The 17,882-nt window shown below is 43.4% G+C and overlaps 2 protein-coding genes across 5 annotated transcripts in view; one reads left to right on the top strand and one right to left on the bottom strand.

Moving 5' to 3' along the window:
• LOC108318535 (LIM domain containing preferred translocation partner in lipoma) overlaps positions 1-1,506 on the bottom strand; it is a 731,582-nt gene extending 730,076 nt beyond the window's left edge. For 3 of the 4 annotated variants that reach the window (XM_017549618.2, XM_017549612.2, XM_017549620.2), the window contains exon 1: positions 1,381-1,506. The gene's annotated coding sequence lies outside the window, so the exon portion shown is untranslated. Of the gene's footprint in view, positions 1-1,146; positions 1,194-1,380 lie in introns of those variants that run through there. The other variant, XM_017549616.2, reaches the window with a different exon arrangement.
• On the top strand, positions 851-2,521 carry LOC119474239 (translation initiation factor IF-2-like). Its single transcript, XM_037746093.1, has one exon. It carries the CDS (start codon positions 851-853, stop codon positions 1,586-1,588), a length of 738 nt encoding a protein of 245 aa, XP_037602021.1. The 3' UTR covers positions 1,589-2,521.
• Positions 2,522-17,882: the final 15,361 nt, after the last annotated feature.

Raw genomic sequence — 17,882 nt, 5'->3', positions numbered from 1 at the left:
AGAATGAGTTTTACAGGAAAGGCAAGAATTGTAGAAAAAGGGGAAGGAGTAGAAAGAGAAAGACTGGAAACAGTTAAGTGAGTTTGGTACCAGTAAAAGCGCTCAGAGAAGACCCTGAGTTCTCACTGGTTGTTTTGTGTTGAGGAGGGAAAACTGGATCCCTTCTACGGGAAGGGCAGCCAGACAGATTTTTCGGTCCTCCTACGACTCTGAGGTTCCAAAGACTGTGCCCTGTCCAAGCATCCAGGCACAATTCCGCTGATTAGCTCAACTCATGTCACAACCTCCCCCACCCCCAACCTCTTGCCTCCAACTAGAGAACATGTATACTTTCATCTCCATTTCCCACACTACTTCATCTCCTCTGGCCCACAGTTCCCTGGAAGAGATGTCTTCCTCCAAGCCGCTGGCTGGCTTCAGGAAACTCCTCATCCTTCAAAAGCCCCATTAAGTGAGAGCTTTCCAAAGGGCCGTCCCAGGGACCAGAAAATCAAACCCCTTCCCGGCAACTTCCTTTAACTTTGTCTATGCCTTTCCTCCAGCACTTAGCACTTTCCACCTGGGCCAGGTTTGACTCCTGGGTTCAGCTGAGAATTCCTTGAGGGCAACGTCCAACACACCCAGCTCAGTGCCTGCCACACACAGGGTGCTAGAGAAATGCCTCGAGAAAGCGAACTCAAGGCCGGAGCCAACTATTTGAATCACGGCTTGGCCTCTAGTAAATAACCTAAGGGCGACCCTCCTTCTCTCTGGGCCTCAGCTGCCCCAACTGTAAAATGGGAGGACTTGGTTGGCTGCGTCTAGGCCCTTTCCGCGGTGACAACTGCGATTCCGCGAAAGCTCTAAGCGGATGGGCGTGGCCCCGCCCCCTGGGCGCCCAGAAAAGTCCGGGAAGGGGGCGCACAAGGCTCCAACCCCGCCTAGCCCGGGGTCGACGCTTTCGGAAAAACTCTGCGCCCCCCTCCCCCATGGCGTGCACCCCGTGATTGGGCCGCGGCCGACACTTCCGCACAGCGGGCCAGGCCAGAGCAGGGCGCGCGCCCCGCGCTCCAGCCACCCCGGAGGCGCTCGCGCCGAGGGAGGGCTGGGGGTTCCCGAGGCGCCCGCGGGCGGAGGGAGAGGGGAAGGAAGGATTTGCAACAATACCTCTGGGAGGAGGCAGCCGGGGCGGCAGCAGCGGCGGCGGCGGCGGCGGCGGCGGCTGGAGGCGGAGGCAGAGGCAGAGGAGGAGGTGCCCGGGCACTCCCCCTCCCATTGTCCCCAGCCCCGGACAGGCTCGGCCCCGCGCCCCGCACCGGCCTCCTCAAGCGCGCCGCCCGCGCCCAGCGCCCCGCGCCCCGCGCCCCGGCCCCGGCCCCGCGCCGTGCAGCCAGCCCTTACCTTGCAGCGCCCGGCTCTCCCCCGGTCGCTAAATCTACTTATCCCGGGAAAGCTCGCGCGGGACCCGGGAACGAACCCACAGACAAAAAGTGAAACTTCGGCAGGGCTGGAGCGGCTGCTGGTTGGTGCCTTTCCCCCTCCTTCCTCCCCACCGTCCCCACCCCCTCCCCTCGGTCTCCAGTGCGGTGCCCTGAACGCTGGAGGCTGACGTCAGGGGCCTGAATTCCTGACTTTGCCTGCACGCATTTGTCCATGTAAGGTATGGGAAGGCGTGTGCCCGCTGGGCCGCCGCGCAGAGCTCGCCTGGCGGGGGGAGGGGAAACCCGCAGCCGGCGGTGGCTTTGCCAAAAGGTGGGCGCACGGAGGGCACTGCATTTCCTGGGAGGAAGAGGAGGAGACGCGGGAATGCAGGGAGCTTGCAAAGGAGGAAGGGAAAGAGGGAGATGTGGAGACTTTGCCTCTGCTGGAGGAAGAGGAAGGAGACGTAGGAGGAAGCGGCCGCGTCCGGAGGCTCGAGGAGAAACGGGAAAACCTGCGGCTCCTATTAAGGCGTCAAATTAGGGCACCCAGCTTGGGTGGGAGAGATCCAGCCATGAAATCCCCTTCCAAGATTTTCCTCATGAGCCCCGCCCTGGATTCCCAGCAAGACTCAAAACTTACAAGGTGTCAGAGCTGGCAAAGACCAACTTCCAACCCGTCCGCTTGGCACGTGAGGACACTGAGGCTCTCGGCAGAGAAATGACTCGTGCAGGGTCGTCTCTCAACAGCTGTCGGAGCGGGCCCAGGCGCTCTGCCTCCCACTCGGGTTCCCGCCTCCAGGAAGGGCCCTGGCTCCTTTTTGGCCCCAAAGCTTGAACCAGGTTAGATGTCCCGGAGCTGCGCGGACCACCCAGTGATTTATACTGCTCTTGGCCCAGAGCCAGTTCCTGGAAGGTCCTGGTTGACCGTGAGCCCTGAATATCAATGGCACTCAGTTGCTTCGGGGCAACTTCCTCCTCTGTCCTGTGCACAAATAAATGAATCCCTGAGTTTAAAGTTTACTTCTGAGCCCTGCCCAGAAAGCTTGCTCTATGCTTATAGCTTCAAAAAAGTCTGCGAACTGGGTGAACTGGTTTGAATACAGACTTGCTTGTTATTGGAAGGTCTGAGTTGGCTTTTTTTTCTCCTCTGACATCTGTAAGTGGGAACGCCGAGGAGAACCACCACTTACTGTGTTAGGGGGTTATGATGTGCAGCAGCCGTTGCCTGGAAAGCGCTCCATGCCTGAGACATCCTTTCCTTGAACTTCTCTCCTATTAATACCTAAAATCACCCCTCACATTAGCGTATGGTGAAAGCAGTTTCTCACCCGGTTATTGTATCCTCGGGTGAGTTAGATAGGACAAAGCGTAGTCCCGCTTTTACACTTCAGGCAAAAACTTAAGGAACGTTACTTGCCCGACACAAACAACTGACTGCCCAAGCACCTGACTTCCCCTCCTCCCATCTAGGTCTCCTGACTAATCCCTTGATCTTTCCATACCTGACCCTGACCTCTAGCAGGACCTAATTCCATTCATAACTGTTGAGAGTACACCATGAGCTACCTATACATAAAAACTCCAAAAAGTGGTTCTTCTGAGGATGAATTTAAGTGGGATTCTTTTGACCAGAAATGTGAAAACACCTTATTGGATTTATTGAGCACCTTCCTTGTGCTTAATAAGTGTTTGAATTCAGACATTTCAGGAGTAAGACTACCTAACCTCCCTGTGCCTCTCAACTACCTAATGTACACATACAAAAATATGAACATGGTGGGGCCTAGTGGCTCACACCTGTAATCCCAGCACTTTGGGAGGCTGAGGCAGGCGGATCACATGAGGTCAGGGGTTAAAGACCAGCCTGAGCAACATGGCCAAACACACTGTCTCTATTAAAAATACAAAAATTAGCCGGAGGTTGAAGTGAGCCAAGACTGCGCCGCTGCACTCCAGCCTGGGGGACAGAGTGAGACAATGTATCAAAAAAAAAAAAAAAAACCACGGTAGCAGAGAGACAAGATAGAGAGTAACCACCCATTTTACAGAATAATAAAATATTTTTCTCTTTACAACTAACACAGTTTGAAATGGGAGATATGAGCTCTTAGATTTTGTTCCGAGGTTTAAAAAAGATCAGATCCTATTACAGCACAGTTCACTCAAACGTTTTAGCATAGTCACATTCTGAGTACTATTTAGTATGAAAATAATTTCAGTGTCACATAAAGTAAAAATGGGTTATCCCAAAACTCGTGGAATGTAACGAGACTTGACCAGCATTTCTTTTTTTTCTTCTTCAGTAACCCACTTTTAAAGAATAATAGGGTCCTAATAAGGACTAATAAGATTTAATAAGGTATAATTAGAGTTGTTCATTTCTTCCATCATATACATTATAAGAGTATTGTGCTGGATCCAGAAATGCTACTAATTATGTTGAAACTGTTGTATGGGTGTGTGGTGGATGATCACTGTGTTTCTCCTGAAATGTATGTGAGTTGTTCAGGTGAGCCTGATGAGCGTGGTGTTAGCACGAGCATCATATAAAGTTAACTACAAAAGATAATTTTGACTCAAGAGGAACTCTCCAGGAGTGTAAGCACCAAAGTCATAATCCGGATGCTTAGTGAACCACATACGGTGTTGTCATTAGTGCTAATCCCACCAAAAGCCTCGTTCCCATTTCCTGTTCTGGTTTCTTTCATACTCTGACTTTTCTCAACCTCCTGTGACAACTTTTTATGTGCAGGGGCTTACAGAAAATGGGAAGGTTGTATAAATTTAGAGACTCAGTGTTAGAAAAATACTGGTTTACCCATTCAGAGGCTGAAAGAAGCACAGAATTTCAGGTGGAGTTGGGGGGTCATTTGGTCCAAGGATAGCACACGGGTGGCCTAGGCCACCAGCAGCATTTTCATGGGTTCAGTAATGGCACAAAAGACTTTTAGGCAAGCAGGGCTCGGGTCTTGCCTTTTGCCTGCATCCATTACAGTCCTGTACACATGGCCTTTGTATAGCTCAAGCCAGTCCTTTTTTGGAGTGACAGGCAGTATTTTAAGGATTGTTCATATACAATTCGGTTAACTCTCACAAAACCCATTCTGAGGTTGGCATTATTATTTTTTTATTTATCCATGAAGAAACTAAAGCCTACGGAGGTTAAGTACTAGTTCTGTGTTGAGAGCTGAGTAAGCTCTTACTCAGCTGAGGGTAGGTAAGCTGAGATGCCACCCTGATCCCTGGCAACCTGGCACCCCACCCACTGTTGAGTGACCATCTGCCCTCAGTTTGAACACTCCAGCATAGGGAACTTATGATCTCCTATAGTTCACCAAGAGGATAAGTTCTGAAGAGTCTATTAGAAAAATAAGAATACGAGGGCCATGGGTGATAGAAGGTAAATGCCAGTCTGCTGTTGCCTCTGACAACTTAAAAGCCATCAGGCCAAATGCCTCTAGTAAGGTTTGCACAGACCTTCATAATTTGGCACATTACTTGTCCCTTCAGCCTCATTTCTTCTAGGCCTTCACATGCCCTACCCTCCACCCTCTTTCTAATAGTTTTCCAAGCACATCTTCCCTCTCCATGTTTATCTGTGTTTGCGCAGGTTGCCTTTTCACCTGGGAGTCCTCATCCTTCTCTTTCAGATGAAGTTAACTTCAAGTGATGGGACCTGAATGCAAGCAGACCAACAGAAAGGAGGAGGAAAGTGAGAGGAGCCCAGCCATTTGGAAGTAGCAATCAAGACTAGCATGGGCAACGGGCACAGTGGCCCACGCCCATGATCCCAACACCTTGGGAGGCCGAAGTAGGCAGATCACCTGACGATGGGAGTTTGAGACCAGCCTGGCCAACATGGGAAACCCTGTCTCTACTAAAAATACAAAAATTAGCTGGGTGTGTTAGCACACGTCTATAATCCCTCCTACTCAGAAGGCTGGGGCACAAGAAGTGCTTGAACCCATGAGGCGGTGGTTGCAGTGAGCCGAGATCACACCACTGCGCTCTAGCCTGGATTGACACTCCAGCTAGATTCTGTCTAAAAAAAAAAAAAAAAAAAGACTAGCATGGGGAGAGACACAAGAGAGAAATGTTTATTTCTGGTTCTTACCCTAAATTACTGTGCAACCTCTTGACAAGTCACTTCCTCTGTATTCTCAGTTTCTTTATTCAATTAGCTCCTTAAATTTGGTGATCTCCAACACTCTCCCAGTTTTTCAGTTTGATGTTGCAGTCTACCCAGTGATCAAATTCATACTCCTGAAGCACGGTACGCTATGTCATACTGCAACTCTTGTAAAGGTTCCTGACATGGTTTGGTTGTGTCCCTACTCAAGTCTCATCTTGAATTGCAGTTCCCATAATTCCCACGTCATGGGAGGGACCAGGTGGAGATAATTGAATCGTGGGGGTGATTTCCCTCCTGCTGTTCTTGTGATTGTGAGTTAGTTCTCATGAAATCTGCTGGTTTTATAAGGGCCTTCCCCCTTCACTGGGCACTCATTCTTCTGTCTCCAGCTGCCATGTGAAGAAGGACATGTTTGCTTTCCCTTCTGACATAAGTGTAAGTTTCCTGAGGCCTCCCAGGAATGCTGAAGTGTGAGTCAATTAAACTTTTTTCTTTACAAATTTCCCAGTCTTCAGTACGTCTTTGTTAGCTGTGTGATAATGGATTGATAAAGTTTAATAATATCAACCAAATTAAGTTCATACCCTTAAGCTTCCCCTTCCTCATTTGTATGGCCTAATCCTAATGGACTTTTCCAATTATGTAAGTTGTACCTCCAACACCCCCTCTTCCACCACACACATACACACACACCACTTCCTTTACTTCCTGCTTCTGGGCTTTTGCACGTTTTGTTTTCTCCTCCTGAACCTAAAAGACTTTCCAGGCCCACCTCCAAAGTTGCAGATTCTACCTGTCCAGCTAGCCCCTTCTCATGGAATCCCCACCCCATTGCCCATTCTTTCCAAACTCTGTCCGTTACTATGAAAATAATGTCTCTACTGTATTTTCCCAAAAAGATACCCATTTCGTTATCCCAATGCATTACAATTTGTCATCAGTGTGTTCGATCTCCTCCATGCAAATATACAATTCTTTATGGTGGTCTTCATGTCTTGTTCATTTCTCTTCCCCGGCAACCGAGGCAGTACCTGGCATTTATAACCAATTGTTACCCAGTAAGAGAGTAAATGAGTAAATCCTTCATCTTCGATAGAAAAAGCAACACAATCGATGCCGTCTCTCTGGAAGATTGGTCATGTTTCTTTAGACCATGACTCTGAGCAGGCATCGGGAGGGGCGAGGGGAAGAGAGAGAACTAATACTGGTCATTTGTTACAATGTGCTCCGTGTGCCCTTTCTAGGCCTTCTAACATTTAGCATAAATAAATTGTATAAATTTTCTGATAATATAGTTCTGCTATTACAATAGACATGAAATTAAAGCCATGGTTATTTTGCAACTTTATATAAACCAAATTTGAAAAGATACCTAAGGTCATCTTTTTTCAGAAAGAACTAAGCATAAATGACAGTTTAATGATTTTATGTATCCTGTTCTATAGTTGAACATAGGTCTCTTCCAAGATTATAGCACCAGTGTCATGCAAAACAGGCCTCTGGGTGAGAATGACTCTAGTTTGGCCCAATGAGCATCAGCCTTTTGAAAAGAGATAAAAAACTTAATATGGTAAATAGTAGTGCAGGCTTATAGTAAATGCAACACTAAAGAAGATAAAACAGTTTATAGGTCGGGTGCAGTGGCTCACACCTGTAATCCCAGCACTTTGGGAGGCTGAGACGGGGGGATCACTTGAGGTCAAGAAGTCAAGACCAGCCTAGCCAATAAGGTGAAACCCTGTCTCTACTAAAATACAAAAATTCGCTGAGTGTGGTGGTGGGCATCTATAATCCCAGCTACTTGGAAGGCTGAGGAAGGAGAATCGCTTGAACCCAGGGGGCAGAAGTGGTAGTGAGCTGAGATTATGCCACTGCACTCCAGCCTGGGCAACAGAGTGAGACTCCCTCTCAAAAAAATGAATACAATAAAATCAAACAGATTACAAAAGGTTTGCTTACCCTCCCATCTTCACATGTCATTGTAGAATGAGGGAAGAAACTCAATGTAAAATGAAAAGAATATATCACCAGACTTCCTAAATGAATGTTTTCTCCCTTTATTAAATACTAGGTCTTTGGTGTCACAAGCTAATTTCTTCATTGGCTTACAGGAATCAAATAAATATGGACAAATGATAATTTGTATCTGTCTCATGGGTTTCTGCACAATTTTATCCAGCTTTTAGTAAGTGGCTGTAGTGTTATCACTATTTGCATTTTCCCAGAACACAGAATCTGATTGCCTGAATGTATTTTGGTGTATCCCAACTCAACCACGTGTACCAATCTAACAGTTTTTGACCTTAGGTAAGTGCAGGACTTAGAAGAGATATGATTGTGCCTAGAAGCTTGTGAATCTTCAGAGACCAGGCAGAGCAGTCTCACAGTGAGGGCCAGTCTCTTGTAGCAGAGATGATGGTAGACACAGCTTTAATCCTTATTGTGTTGCTACCAGTGAAAAGTTTCAAAGAGGCTCAAACAACAAAACAGACAGTTTATGCCATCTTTTTTGCTCTGACAACAGGTTATCATGCACCTACTAGCCTTACTAGGCCTGGGAATACAGTATTGAGAAAAATATTAATAGACTCAGTTCCTACCCTGCATCCTAAAACAAAGATCATACATAATGCCAATTCCAAGGAGAGGGGTCTGTTGAGATAGCTTGGCTGAGACCTCCCAGTGGACCCCTGGACGGGCTGGATGCACTGCTGCCGCTGAGATCCTCCTTTGATGATGATGGGGCAGGCAATGAGGAGCCTAGAGACACAACCGAGGGCCCATTGGGGAGACACAAACATGGCACATACATTTTTGTCTTCACACAATAACAGAAGCAGGAGGTAAAGGATAACGTCCAAGGGTTTGATGTATGCAGCAAGGCCTCGGGTGGTGGCCTCACTGATTCCTTTAGAAAGTTGCATGGAGCTGAAGAAGGTCTGCTAGTTCTTGGTGAGCTTGGTATGTGGGATAGGCTTTGGATGTGCTTTGCCTCATTCATGGCTTCAATCCACAGTCTCACTGACTCCACGGGCATCACAGCAGATACTAGGTCAGTTTTAGATGAATAGAAAGAAGTCCATGACATATATCTATATAAATCTCTTTCTCTATATATACATATATTCTATCTATATCTCTTCTATATATACATGTATAGATACACAGTTTGAGGTATAATTTACATTCCATAAAATTCATTCAGTTTAGGCAGACGTGGTTTTTAGCAAATTTAGTAAATTTATGGAATTGTATAACCATCACTACATTCTAATATTAGAGCAGTTCCATCACCCCAAAATGAAACCTTGTACCTATTTATAATCATTGCCTATTCTTATCTTCAGACCCAAATATTACTTCTCTACTTGGTGTCTCTGTAAGATTTGCTCTTTCTGGACATTTCATATAAATGGAATCATAAAATGTGTAAACTTTTGCATCTGTTTTATTCCATTCACAATGTTTACAAGGTTCATTAATGTAGTAGCATAAGGTATTAATACTTTTTATGGCTAAATAGTATTCAGTTGTTCTGTACTCATCCATCAGTTGCTGAACAATTGGCTTATTTCTCTTTGGGGGCTAAAATGAATGATGCTTCTGTGACTATTCATGTACATATTTCTATGTGGACATATATTTTCATTTCTCTTGGTTACGTGATAGTTAAAAGTCAGAGAAAAAGTATAGATGTAATTTTTTAAAGAATATGCTTTAAAGTTATAACAGTGGTTGTTTTTAAGTGGTAGAATTATTTCTTCTTTTTGCTTATCTAAATTTTCTAATTTCCTTACAATAAACATGTCACTTTTAAATTTTCCTGTGTATCTGTAATAAGACAGACAAAACAGCTTTTCTAAGAAAAAAGCAAACACATATTTGGGAAGATGTGATCTCTTTTTTTGACCTTGAATCTTCTCAGCAATCTATGCCAGATGGTTTGTGGTGGAATATTATTTTGAAATATTTAATGAGATCTTTACCCATATTTCTAGCCCCTGGCTCTTTATTCACCCAACTAGCTAAGATGGTCTGTGCTAGTGCATTCCCAGGGATGGAACAGACCTCAAATGGAAGGAGACTAGGTTTCTTTTACTTTGCAGAATAAACTTAATTTTAATTGCATACTCCCCCAATTACAGAAAATTTCCACATTTTTGCTTCTTGCTTTTGAATTTGTAGACTAAAATTAGCATACTTTTACAGGTTATCCAGACTTTATTTGAGAATCATCAAACTCAACATGGCTCAAACATGAATTCACCTGGGCTTTGCTTTCTCCCCACTTCCCTGTCTCCATTGATGGTACCCCAACCTCCTTGTGAGGAGGATGCTCACAGCTTGTGGTCATTCTCAACTTCCCTCTCCTTCACTCATTCTAATCACTTGTCAAGCCTGGCTGATTCTATCCACAAAATTCAATGTGTGGGCGGGGAGAGAAGAGAGACAACAATTTAATTTATTTATTTATGAAACAGAGTCTTGCTCTGTCACGAAGGCTGGAGTGCAGTGGCACGATCTCGCCTCACTTGCAACCTCCGCCTCCTGGGCTCAAGTGATCCTCATACCTCAGCCTTTTGAGTAGCTAGGATTACAGGCATGTGCCATGCCTGGCGTATGTTTTTGTATTTTTAGTAGAGATGGGGTTTCATCATGTTGGCCAGGCTGGTCTCGAATTCCTGACCACAGTGATCCACCCGCCTCGGTCTCCCAAAGTGCTGGGATTAGGGGGGTGAACCACCACGCCCAGCCCGAGAAGCAATAATTTAAATAGTGGTCCTCTGCACCAAGGTTCTTGTGAGTAAGAGATGCAAGACCTGAACCTCCTGCCTACACCCGTTCTCACCGTCTTTACCTGCTTTTCATGGATGGCTCTCTTACCTTGTTGATTTTACCATTTAAAGATACCCATTTTTAGCCTGGGGGTGGTGTCTCACACCTGTAATTCCAGCACTTTGGGAGGCCAACGTGGGCGGATCACTTGAGGTCCATCTCAGCCTCCCAAAGTGCTGGGAATACAGGTGTGAGCCACCGCTCCCTGCATATGTGATTTTTTAAACCAAAAAGCTTCCAGTATTTTCGTCTTCCATTTGAAACTTACAAGGTCCCACTGAGGCACATGGCATTCCCTCATTTATCAGGCTAACTCACAGAGCACCATACTACCTTAATATCTCGCTTCCCAATCCTGAGTTGCTCCAGTTCCAGATCACCCAGGTGGCTACCGCTTGGAAGCTGAGACACTGAAAAGGCTCTCTGGCTAAAAGATCTAGCTTCCTTTCAGCAGAGTAGTTTATCAGCTTTCTCTTTGCATATGACACATGGCATAATAGGCAGGAAAGAACTGAAACCCTTTAAGATTTCCTGAGCAGAAATACAAACAGCTTGAATGGTTTGGATGGCATTTATAAGTTCCAAGTAGGACTGGTCATATTTATTTAGGTTTCCCATAGAGATGTGGTTGAGATGAAGCATTCAATTGCATCAGTAAACCCACGGAAGATGCTTAGATTGAGAAGCAAGAGACTTGGGATCTAGTCCTAACTCTAATAAACATGTGATCCTGCCCAAGTCATTCCCTCTCCCTGAGCCTAATTCCTTCCTTCCTTCCTTCTTTCAACTATAGAATGAAGATCCTCTTCCCTGTCCCACCTTCTGTATCTTTATGGCATGGAGCAGATAAAACAATGAATGTAAAAGTACATTACAAACTGTAAACTATGTAAATGTATGGAATTTCTGGTATTGGGGTTCAGGATTCCTGACACTGCTTTTCCTATCCCCACTCAGTCTTTTCACCACTGCTTTCAAGGTGAACCCCTAGTGTTCTTTTCGTGATCTACTTGACCCTTAATTTGTCAACCTATTAAGAATGGATCTACTAAGCCACAAACTGACCTAAATTCAATATTTATTGAGCCTTGATTTTCCCAAGTAGAATATAGATAACTTTCCAGCACCAAGCTCTGAAATTGAGGATTACTGAACTAATGTCTAAATGCTCTTAGTGCTTTTCTTTCAGGAAGAAAAGTGGTTTCTGCTTTGGGACAATCTGCAATTAAATTCTTTAAAGCACAAGGCTTTGACATTTTATTCCTACCTCTGATTACATTAAAGGATTATGTTTGATCACTGTGGCAGATGTAAGAAGAAGAAACAGATCTAATTTGTTTCTTTCCATGTTATAATGACTAATTATTACAGTTCAAAAAATTATCTAAATTTCCTTGCATTCCACTTAATCAAAAGACAAACAGCATTCATTAGGATGAAGAATAAGAGAATTAAGAATCCTCGGCAGTTTATCCCTGTCACTAACTCACTGCTTGATATCTGACTATTAGATGATCTTCTTTTGTACTCAGTTTGACCTTTTAGTGAATATGATGCAAGAAATTCCCCGTGACCCAGCATCTTCAGTCTTAAAATCTAAAAAGTAACTACTAATGATCTGGCAATGATGTGTTGCTAGCTAAATAGGGTGCTGTATATCCATGTTGCCCTGGACAATCCCACATCATGACTATTTTCTTAGGCTAATTATTAATAACATTGCCTTTTACTCCCAGAAGTGGTCCAACTTGAGTGATTTTTGTTACCTTATAGCACAGAACTTCTTCCAATAAACTTTCTGGAGTACCTATTAATGCAGAAGCTCCTGAATATGATACTTACTTGTTGAAATCATGGATTCTACTCTATGAGAAAAAAGAGGCTAATAAGTTGTATATACATACTTTACACAAAGGGTATAGTTATTGTATTTTAAAATGTGATGAGTGTGCAGAGAGGAGTGAATTATTTTTGTTCTTTTATTCTTTCACAATTATTTTTTTAAGTACCTACTATAAAACAGATGCATAACTATATACCAGGAACAACACAGAATAAGATACGGCCAAGAAGGTATAACACGCTGGAACACGTTATAAAGAAGTAAAAACAAATATAAACAAGCATGTATGTATTCAGTTACTGTAGAGTGATATATGTTAAGGTAAGAATGAGTCAGAGTGTTATGGAAGCAAGCCCATTGGAGGTACACACAGGTCGTGAGGAGCAGGAGGACAGAGAAGATTTGCAGAAAGAAACAACAGGTAAAATAAGACCTAAAAGAAGAGTAGGTGTTAGCTAGGTGAAGAAATGTAAGGCAATGAGGAGTGTTCTAGGCAAAGGATACAGCACATGCAAAGACAGAATTGTATTTCAAGATTGTTGTAAAATAAGAGAATTAAAAATAGTTCATTATGGTTTGAGCATAGCATGGAGAGAATAAGAAAAAGTGAGCTTATAAGGAAGGAGGCAACAGAACTGGCAAAATCTGGATCAAAGGAGGGAGGAGGTTATTCAGAGAAAGGAACAGAGAAAGCACTAGGGTATGACAGAGAAGTAGGCAATCTATCCTGAATATGGACTCAACTCTTCGGAGGATTCTTGAGCAAGTGATGGGCTGCCCAGATCTGTGCTCAGGGTGGTGTCTAAGCAGTGGGACTGACCTCGTGTGAGTTCAGTTCTTGCCTCTGGTCTCTCCTAGCCTGCCTTATCACCTGTGGGTCAACCCTCATGTAACTACATGTATGTAGGTTCTAATTCTATAACACTTCATATATAGACATTTATGTAACATCTAATTTTATAACTCTTCTAATTTTACAACTCTGGGCCTTTGGGCAAGCTCTGAATCCAGCAGACTACTGAGTATCTCTCCCTTTCACCATCAGCCATTTGTTTCTACTTTTTCAGAGCTAGGAAATCTCAGCCCCAACCAACAGGCACACACAGAAAATTGAGCCAAAAATGGAGTATGACATCCAGCTTTATGGGGATGGATTTGGCCAGGACCTAAGCGGATAGAGTGGAACCAACGGTCTACAGTATCAAAGTAGCAGAGTATAACTCATTTGAAGAAAAGTAAGCAGAAAATAAGACCACGGTGAGGTCTGTTTATAATGCATTGATTGTGTCAGGCAGGATTCTCAGTTTTAAGACATGAATTGGACTCTGACAGCGTTTAAGTAGGAAATCATTTACTAAAAAGTTGTTGAGTAGTTTCTAGAGTCTACTTTGAGATGAAAGAACAGGTACATAATCTCTCTACCAGAAATGAAACTATTTAGCCCAGTGGTGACACTCTTAAAGCAACTACTGATTATGAACATCACTTGTACCCCCAGCATCCCTAACACTGGGTGCTGCCTGAAAAACGCTGTCATGTTACCTCTGGAAACTGGAGATGGCCAGTTCTGCTCTTCTTCCTTGAACCACTTGTGTTAGTCAATGTCTGGAACATAAACCTCCGGCTAGCAGCACTTACTCTGTGCATCCTAATTACAAGGAAGACTTAGAAACTGAGTTTTAGGCATTTTCAGTTTCTATATCGAAGGCAAGCTTTGCTCCATAAAATGGAATATTCTCCAAACATGGAAAGGTGGGTGTGGAGGGAATACAGACGCTGAGTTGAGCAAATAATGATGAATATCCATTACACTTAAAGAACAAGGGAAAATAGAACCTCATCCTGGAGCTACAAAGGGAGAACAACCTTCTAGAAAAGATTTGCTGGAGAAACCAGAAGAAAATAATAAAGAATGTTTTGGCATCTTTCTCGAGAAGCTCAAAGGCATTGCCTTTTGAAACAAAAACATGAATTATAGAAAGAAAGCTCAACATGAAAAGACAGCAGGCAATATTTGAGACTAAAATGGGAAATGAATAAAATGAAAAAAGTTTTTTAGAAAAATAAAAGTGCAATGGTAGAATTAACTTCCACTTTGGGGAAAAGAAACAAAAGCAGAAATGACCTAAGAAAATCTAGCCTGTAATACAGAGGGTAAACTTGAGAATGCCTTCTAGCTTATAGAGGATAACATAAAGAGATTAAATAGAAAGAGAGAATGATCTATGTAAGACAGGTCAGAGATCCAACCTGAGAATGAATGAAGGCCCTTGGGAAGAAAGCAGGATGATTGCCCAGAAGCAGTGATTGAGGGCGTAAAGAGACTCCTGAGTGCCAGTTTTACATGAGTATGCAAGCCCAAAGGTCCACTGCATTCAAAATACAAAGACAAGCTATTCACACTTATACCCATCAGGAGTAAAGAAAAACAGCGACAATCCTAATTTAAGCATCCAAGCATCCAGATGGTAAAAAGCGTTTACCTAGAAAGGAATGAAAATTCCATTGGTCTCAGCTTTTTCAGCAATGATTTTTTTTTGAGACTGAGTCTCGCTCTGTCACCCAGGCTGGAGTGCAGTGGCATGATCTTGGCTCACTGCAACCTCTGCCTCCCGGGTTCAAGCAATTATCCTGCCTCAGCCTCCCAAATAGCTGAGATTACAGGTGTCTGCCACCATATCCAGCTAGTTTTTGCATTTTTAGTAGAGACGGGGTTTCACCATGTTGGCCAGGATGGTCTCGATCTCCTGACCTTGTGGTCCGCCCACCTCAGCCTCCCAAAGTGCTAGGATTACAGGCATGAGCCACCGCGCCCAGCTGCTTTTTCAGCAATGATAAATTGCCAACAGTAATTAAAGGGATATCTATATAGATTTGCAGAAGAAAGGCTGTGAACAAGTTAATTTGTTTTGCTTGTGTGAAAGCAACGAAAAGACAGATTAGGTTTGAAAAAGGAAGTACCGTAAGGCCTTGCTTCTCCTGGACCAGTAGCAAGAACATCCCCTAGAATCTTCTCAGAAATACAAAATCTCAGGCTGGGTGTGGTGGCTCACTCCTATAATCCCATCACTTTGGGAGGCCGATGTGGGTGAAACACCTGAGGCCAGGAGTTTGAGACCAGCCTGGCCAACCTGGCAAAATGCCATCTCTGTTAAAAATACAAAAAATTAGCCAGGGGTGGTGGCAAGCACCTGTAATCCTAGCTACTGGGGGTACTGAGACAGGAGAAATGCTTGAGCTGGGGAGGCGGAGGCTGCAGTGAGCTAGGATTGCACCCCAGCCTGGGGAACAAGAGTGTGATTCCATCCCCCACCACAAAAATAAAAAAAGAAAAGAAAGAAAGAAAAAAGAAATTCAAAATCTCTAGCCGACCCTAGACCTACTGAATCAGGATCTGCACTTTAACCAGATTTCCAGGTAATTCCTACACATACTAAAGTCTGAGAAACACTGGGTTAAGGCATATTTTATGGACCAAGAATGGAACCAGAATTAAGAATTTAAGAATGGGGAAGTGAGTGATGGTGTGTATGACTGGCAAACCACTCTGACCATCAGAGACCCACCACCTCATCAGGAAGTGCTGAAGGAACACACTCATCAACTAAGATCACCCATGATTGAACAAATCTATGTCTCTGCAAGAACGAGAAGAGATTAGTGCCTTCCAACAGCAGCATCTGGCAAAAAGCTTCCTTTTTATCTCTTTCATTGAGGCTTTTTATCTGTAAGGAGACTAATCCAGTAATTGGACATAAATTTCTCTTACAGGACCTAACTCTCATGGAAAATTTAACATGGGTTTGAGAAACTCAATTAAGTATGATTAGAACATTTTTTTAAAAAAATCTAGATATCCATGTCTGTGAAAAAAAATACTGGAAAGAAATAGAGCAAGTTATTAAGTGATAAAAATTATTATTTTTTGAAATATTTATATTTTTCAAATTTTATTGAATGAGTTGCCTATTATGGATTATATAGATAAACTTATATTTTTAAAATGTTTTCTATCATGAAGAGACTGCATAAGCAAGAAAGCAAATCATAAATAATCTCTATGGGATATTATCCCTAAGTCAACCTTTCCAGCATTCTCTCCCCCTTCCTGCAGTCTGTTCTGGTAGTGGACCTACCTCACACTTTGCCACCTCTGCATCTTTGATTGCTAAGAAATCCACCTCTTCTGGCCCACCTAAAATGTCTGTGATACTAATACTGTCCTTCAAAACCAGTACAGGCAACAGCTTCTCCCTGAAGACTCCCCTGATACTAGAACCATTATTTTTGTTTGTTTTGTTCTGTTCTGTTTTTTGAGAGGGATTCTCGCTCTGTTGCCCAGGGCTGGAGTACAGTGGTGTGATCTTGGCTCACTGCAACCTTCAGTCCCCCAAGTTCAAGCAATTATCCTGCCTCAGCCTCCCAAGGAGCTGGGATTACAGGCACTGCCACCACACCCAGCTAATTTTTGTATTTTTAGTAGAGACGGGGTTCACCATATTGGCCAGGCTGGCCTTGAACTCCTGACCTCAGGTGATCTACCCACCTAGGCCTCCCAAAGTGGTAGGATTACAGGCGTGAGCCACCATGCCCAGCTGAACCATTGTTACTGTAACCCTCCTCCAATTTCCTATTTGTCTCTTCAGGTATCTAATACTTCGTATCTCATATTAGCAGTGGTAGTGATCATAATAGTCGTGGTAGTCATGCATTTGCTGTATCGTGAGTTCTTCAAGGCCTTTTGGTGTTTTGAAATCACCTTGGTTATAGTAAGCATCAATAGGCAATTGCTAAGTGAACAATTAATAATTTGTCCTAAGGTTTGAGGCAGCTCCAAAAGAGAAAGAGAATGGAAACATCATGCCCTTTCTTCTCTCTCCTTTTACCAGCTGTGTTGCATTTCTTTGCATTTGGTTAACATAGCAAGCAAGTTTAAATATCAGTAGCTTTCTAAGCTTGACAAGTAGAACTCTCATGAAAATACTTGATGGTTTTTTTAAAAAAATAAAACACCAAAAGAACATGTTGTATCTCTATTTAAACCAACTTACTATCCTACCTTGGGCAACTTGCCTCCTCAGATCCAGAGGAACTGTGAGCTTTAAAATTAGAAAAAAATAAGTTTGGATTAAGAGTTCTCCAAGCCTCCTTCCAAATCTAGGCTTCTATAATTCTTAAATGATGATAAACCGAATTTGGCTTTCAGGGACTTCAGTTGTTGTGTTTCAGATATCATAATGTCAGAGTACCATGACAATTAATAATGCATATTTACGGAGTGCTAAATCTGATTCTTTCTTGGTTCTTACATCATCCAATCTCCTAGAGTTTAAGTTTTTCTTTCCAGAACAACTTAAAGCCAAAGGCGTTCTCTCTCAACTGTTTGCCTTCTGCAGCCACAGCTGACCCCACTTCACCTTTCTCCGAGCTGCCAGTGCACGGGCCCACATGACTCAGCAATCCCAGCTTCTGAAGAAGTCATCGCCACAACAAACAGTCAACAATTAAACTTTCTTGCACGCTAGTTCTAAGTTGGGCAAGTGCCACTTTATTCTCAATGTATATCTCCAGCTCCAATTAAATGACCGACTTTTAATACATTCAGTGGGAATTTTATTGATAACTCATTAGGTACATAGTTATACCTTGTAAACTGTGGATGTTATAGAAC

This window comes from Cebus imitator, unplaced genomic scaffold, assembly GCF_001604975.1.
Source record: "Cebus imitator isolate Cc_AM_T3 unplaced genomic scaffold, Cebus_imitator-1.0 Scaffold220, whole genome shotgun sequence".
Taxonomy (NCBI): domain Eukaryota; kingdom Metazoa; phylum Chordata; class Mammalia; order Primates; family Cebidae; genus Cebus; species Cebus imitator.
Note: the sequence above shows the minus strand (reverse complement) of the source record. Positions and strands in the feature narration are given on the sequence as shown.

What these genes read in the sequence shown, in the direction of transcription:
- LOC119474239 (XM_037746093.1), top strand. Translation starts at nt 851, where the DNA reads ATGGGCGTGGCCCCGCCCCCTGGGCGCCCAGAAAAGTCCGGGAAGGGG.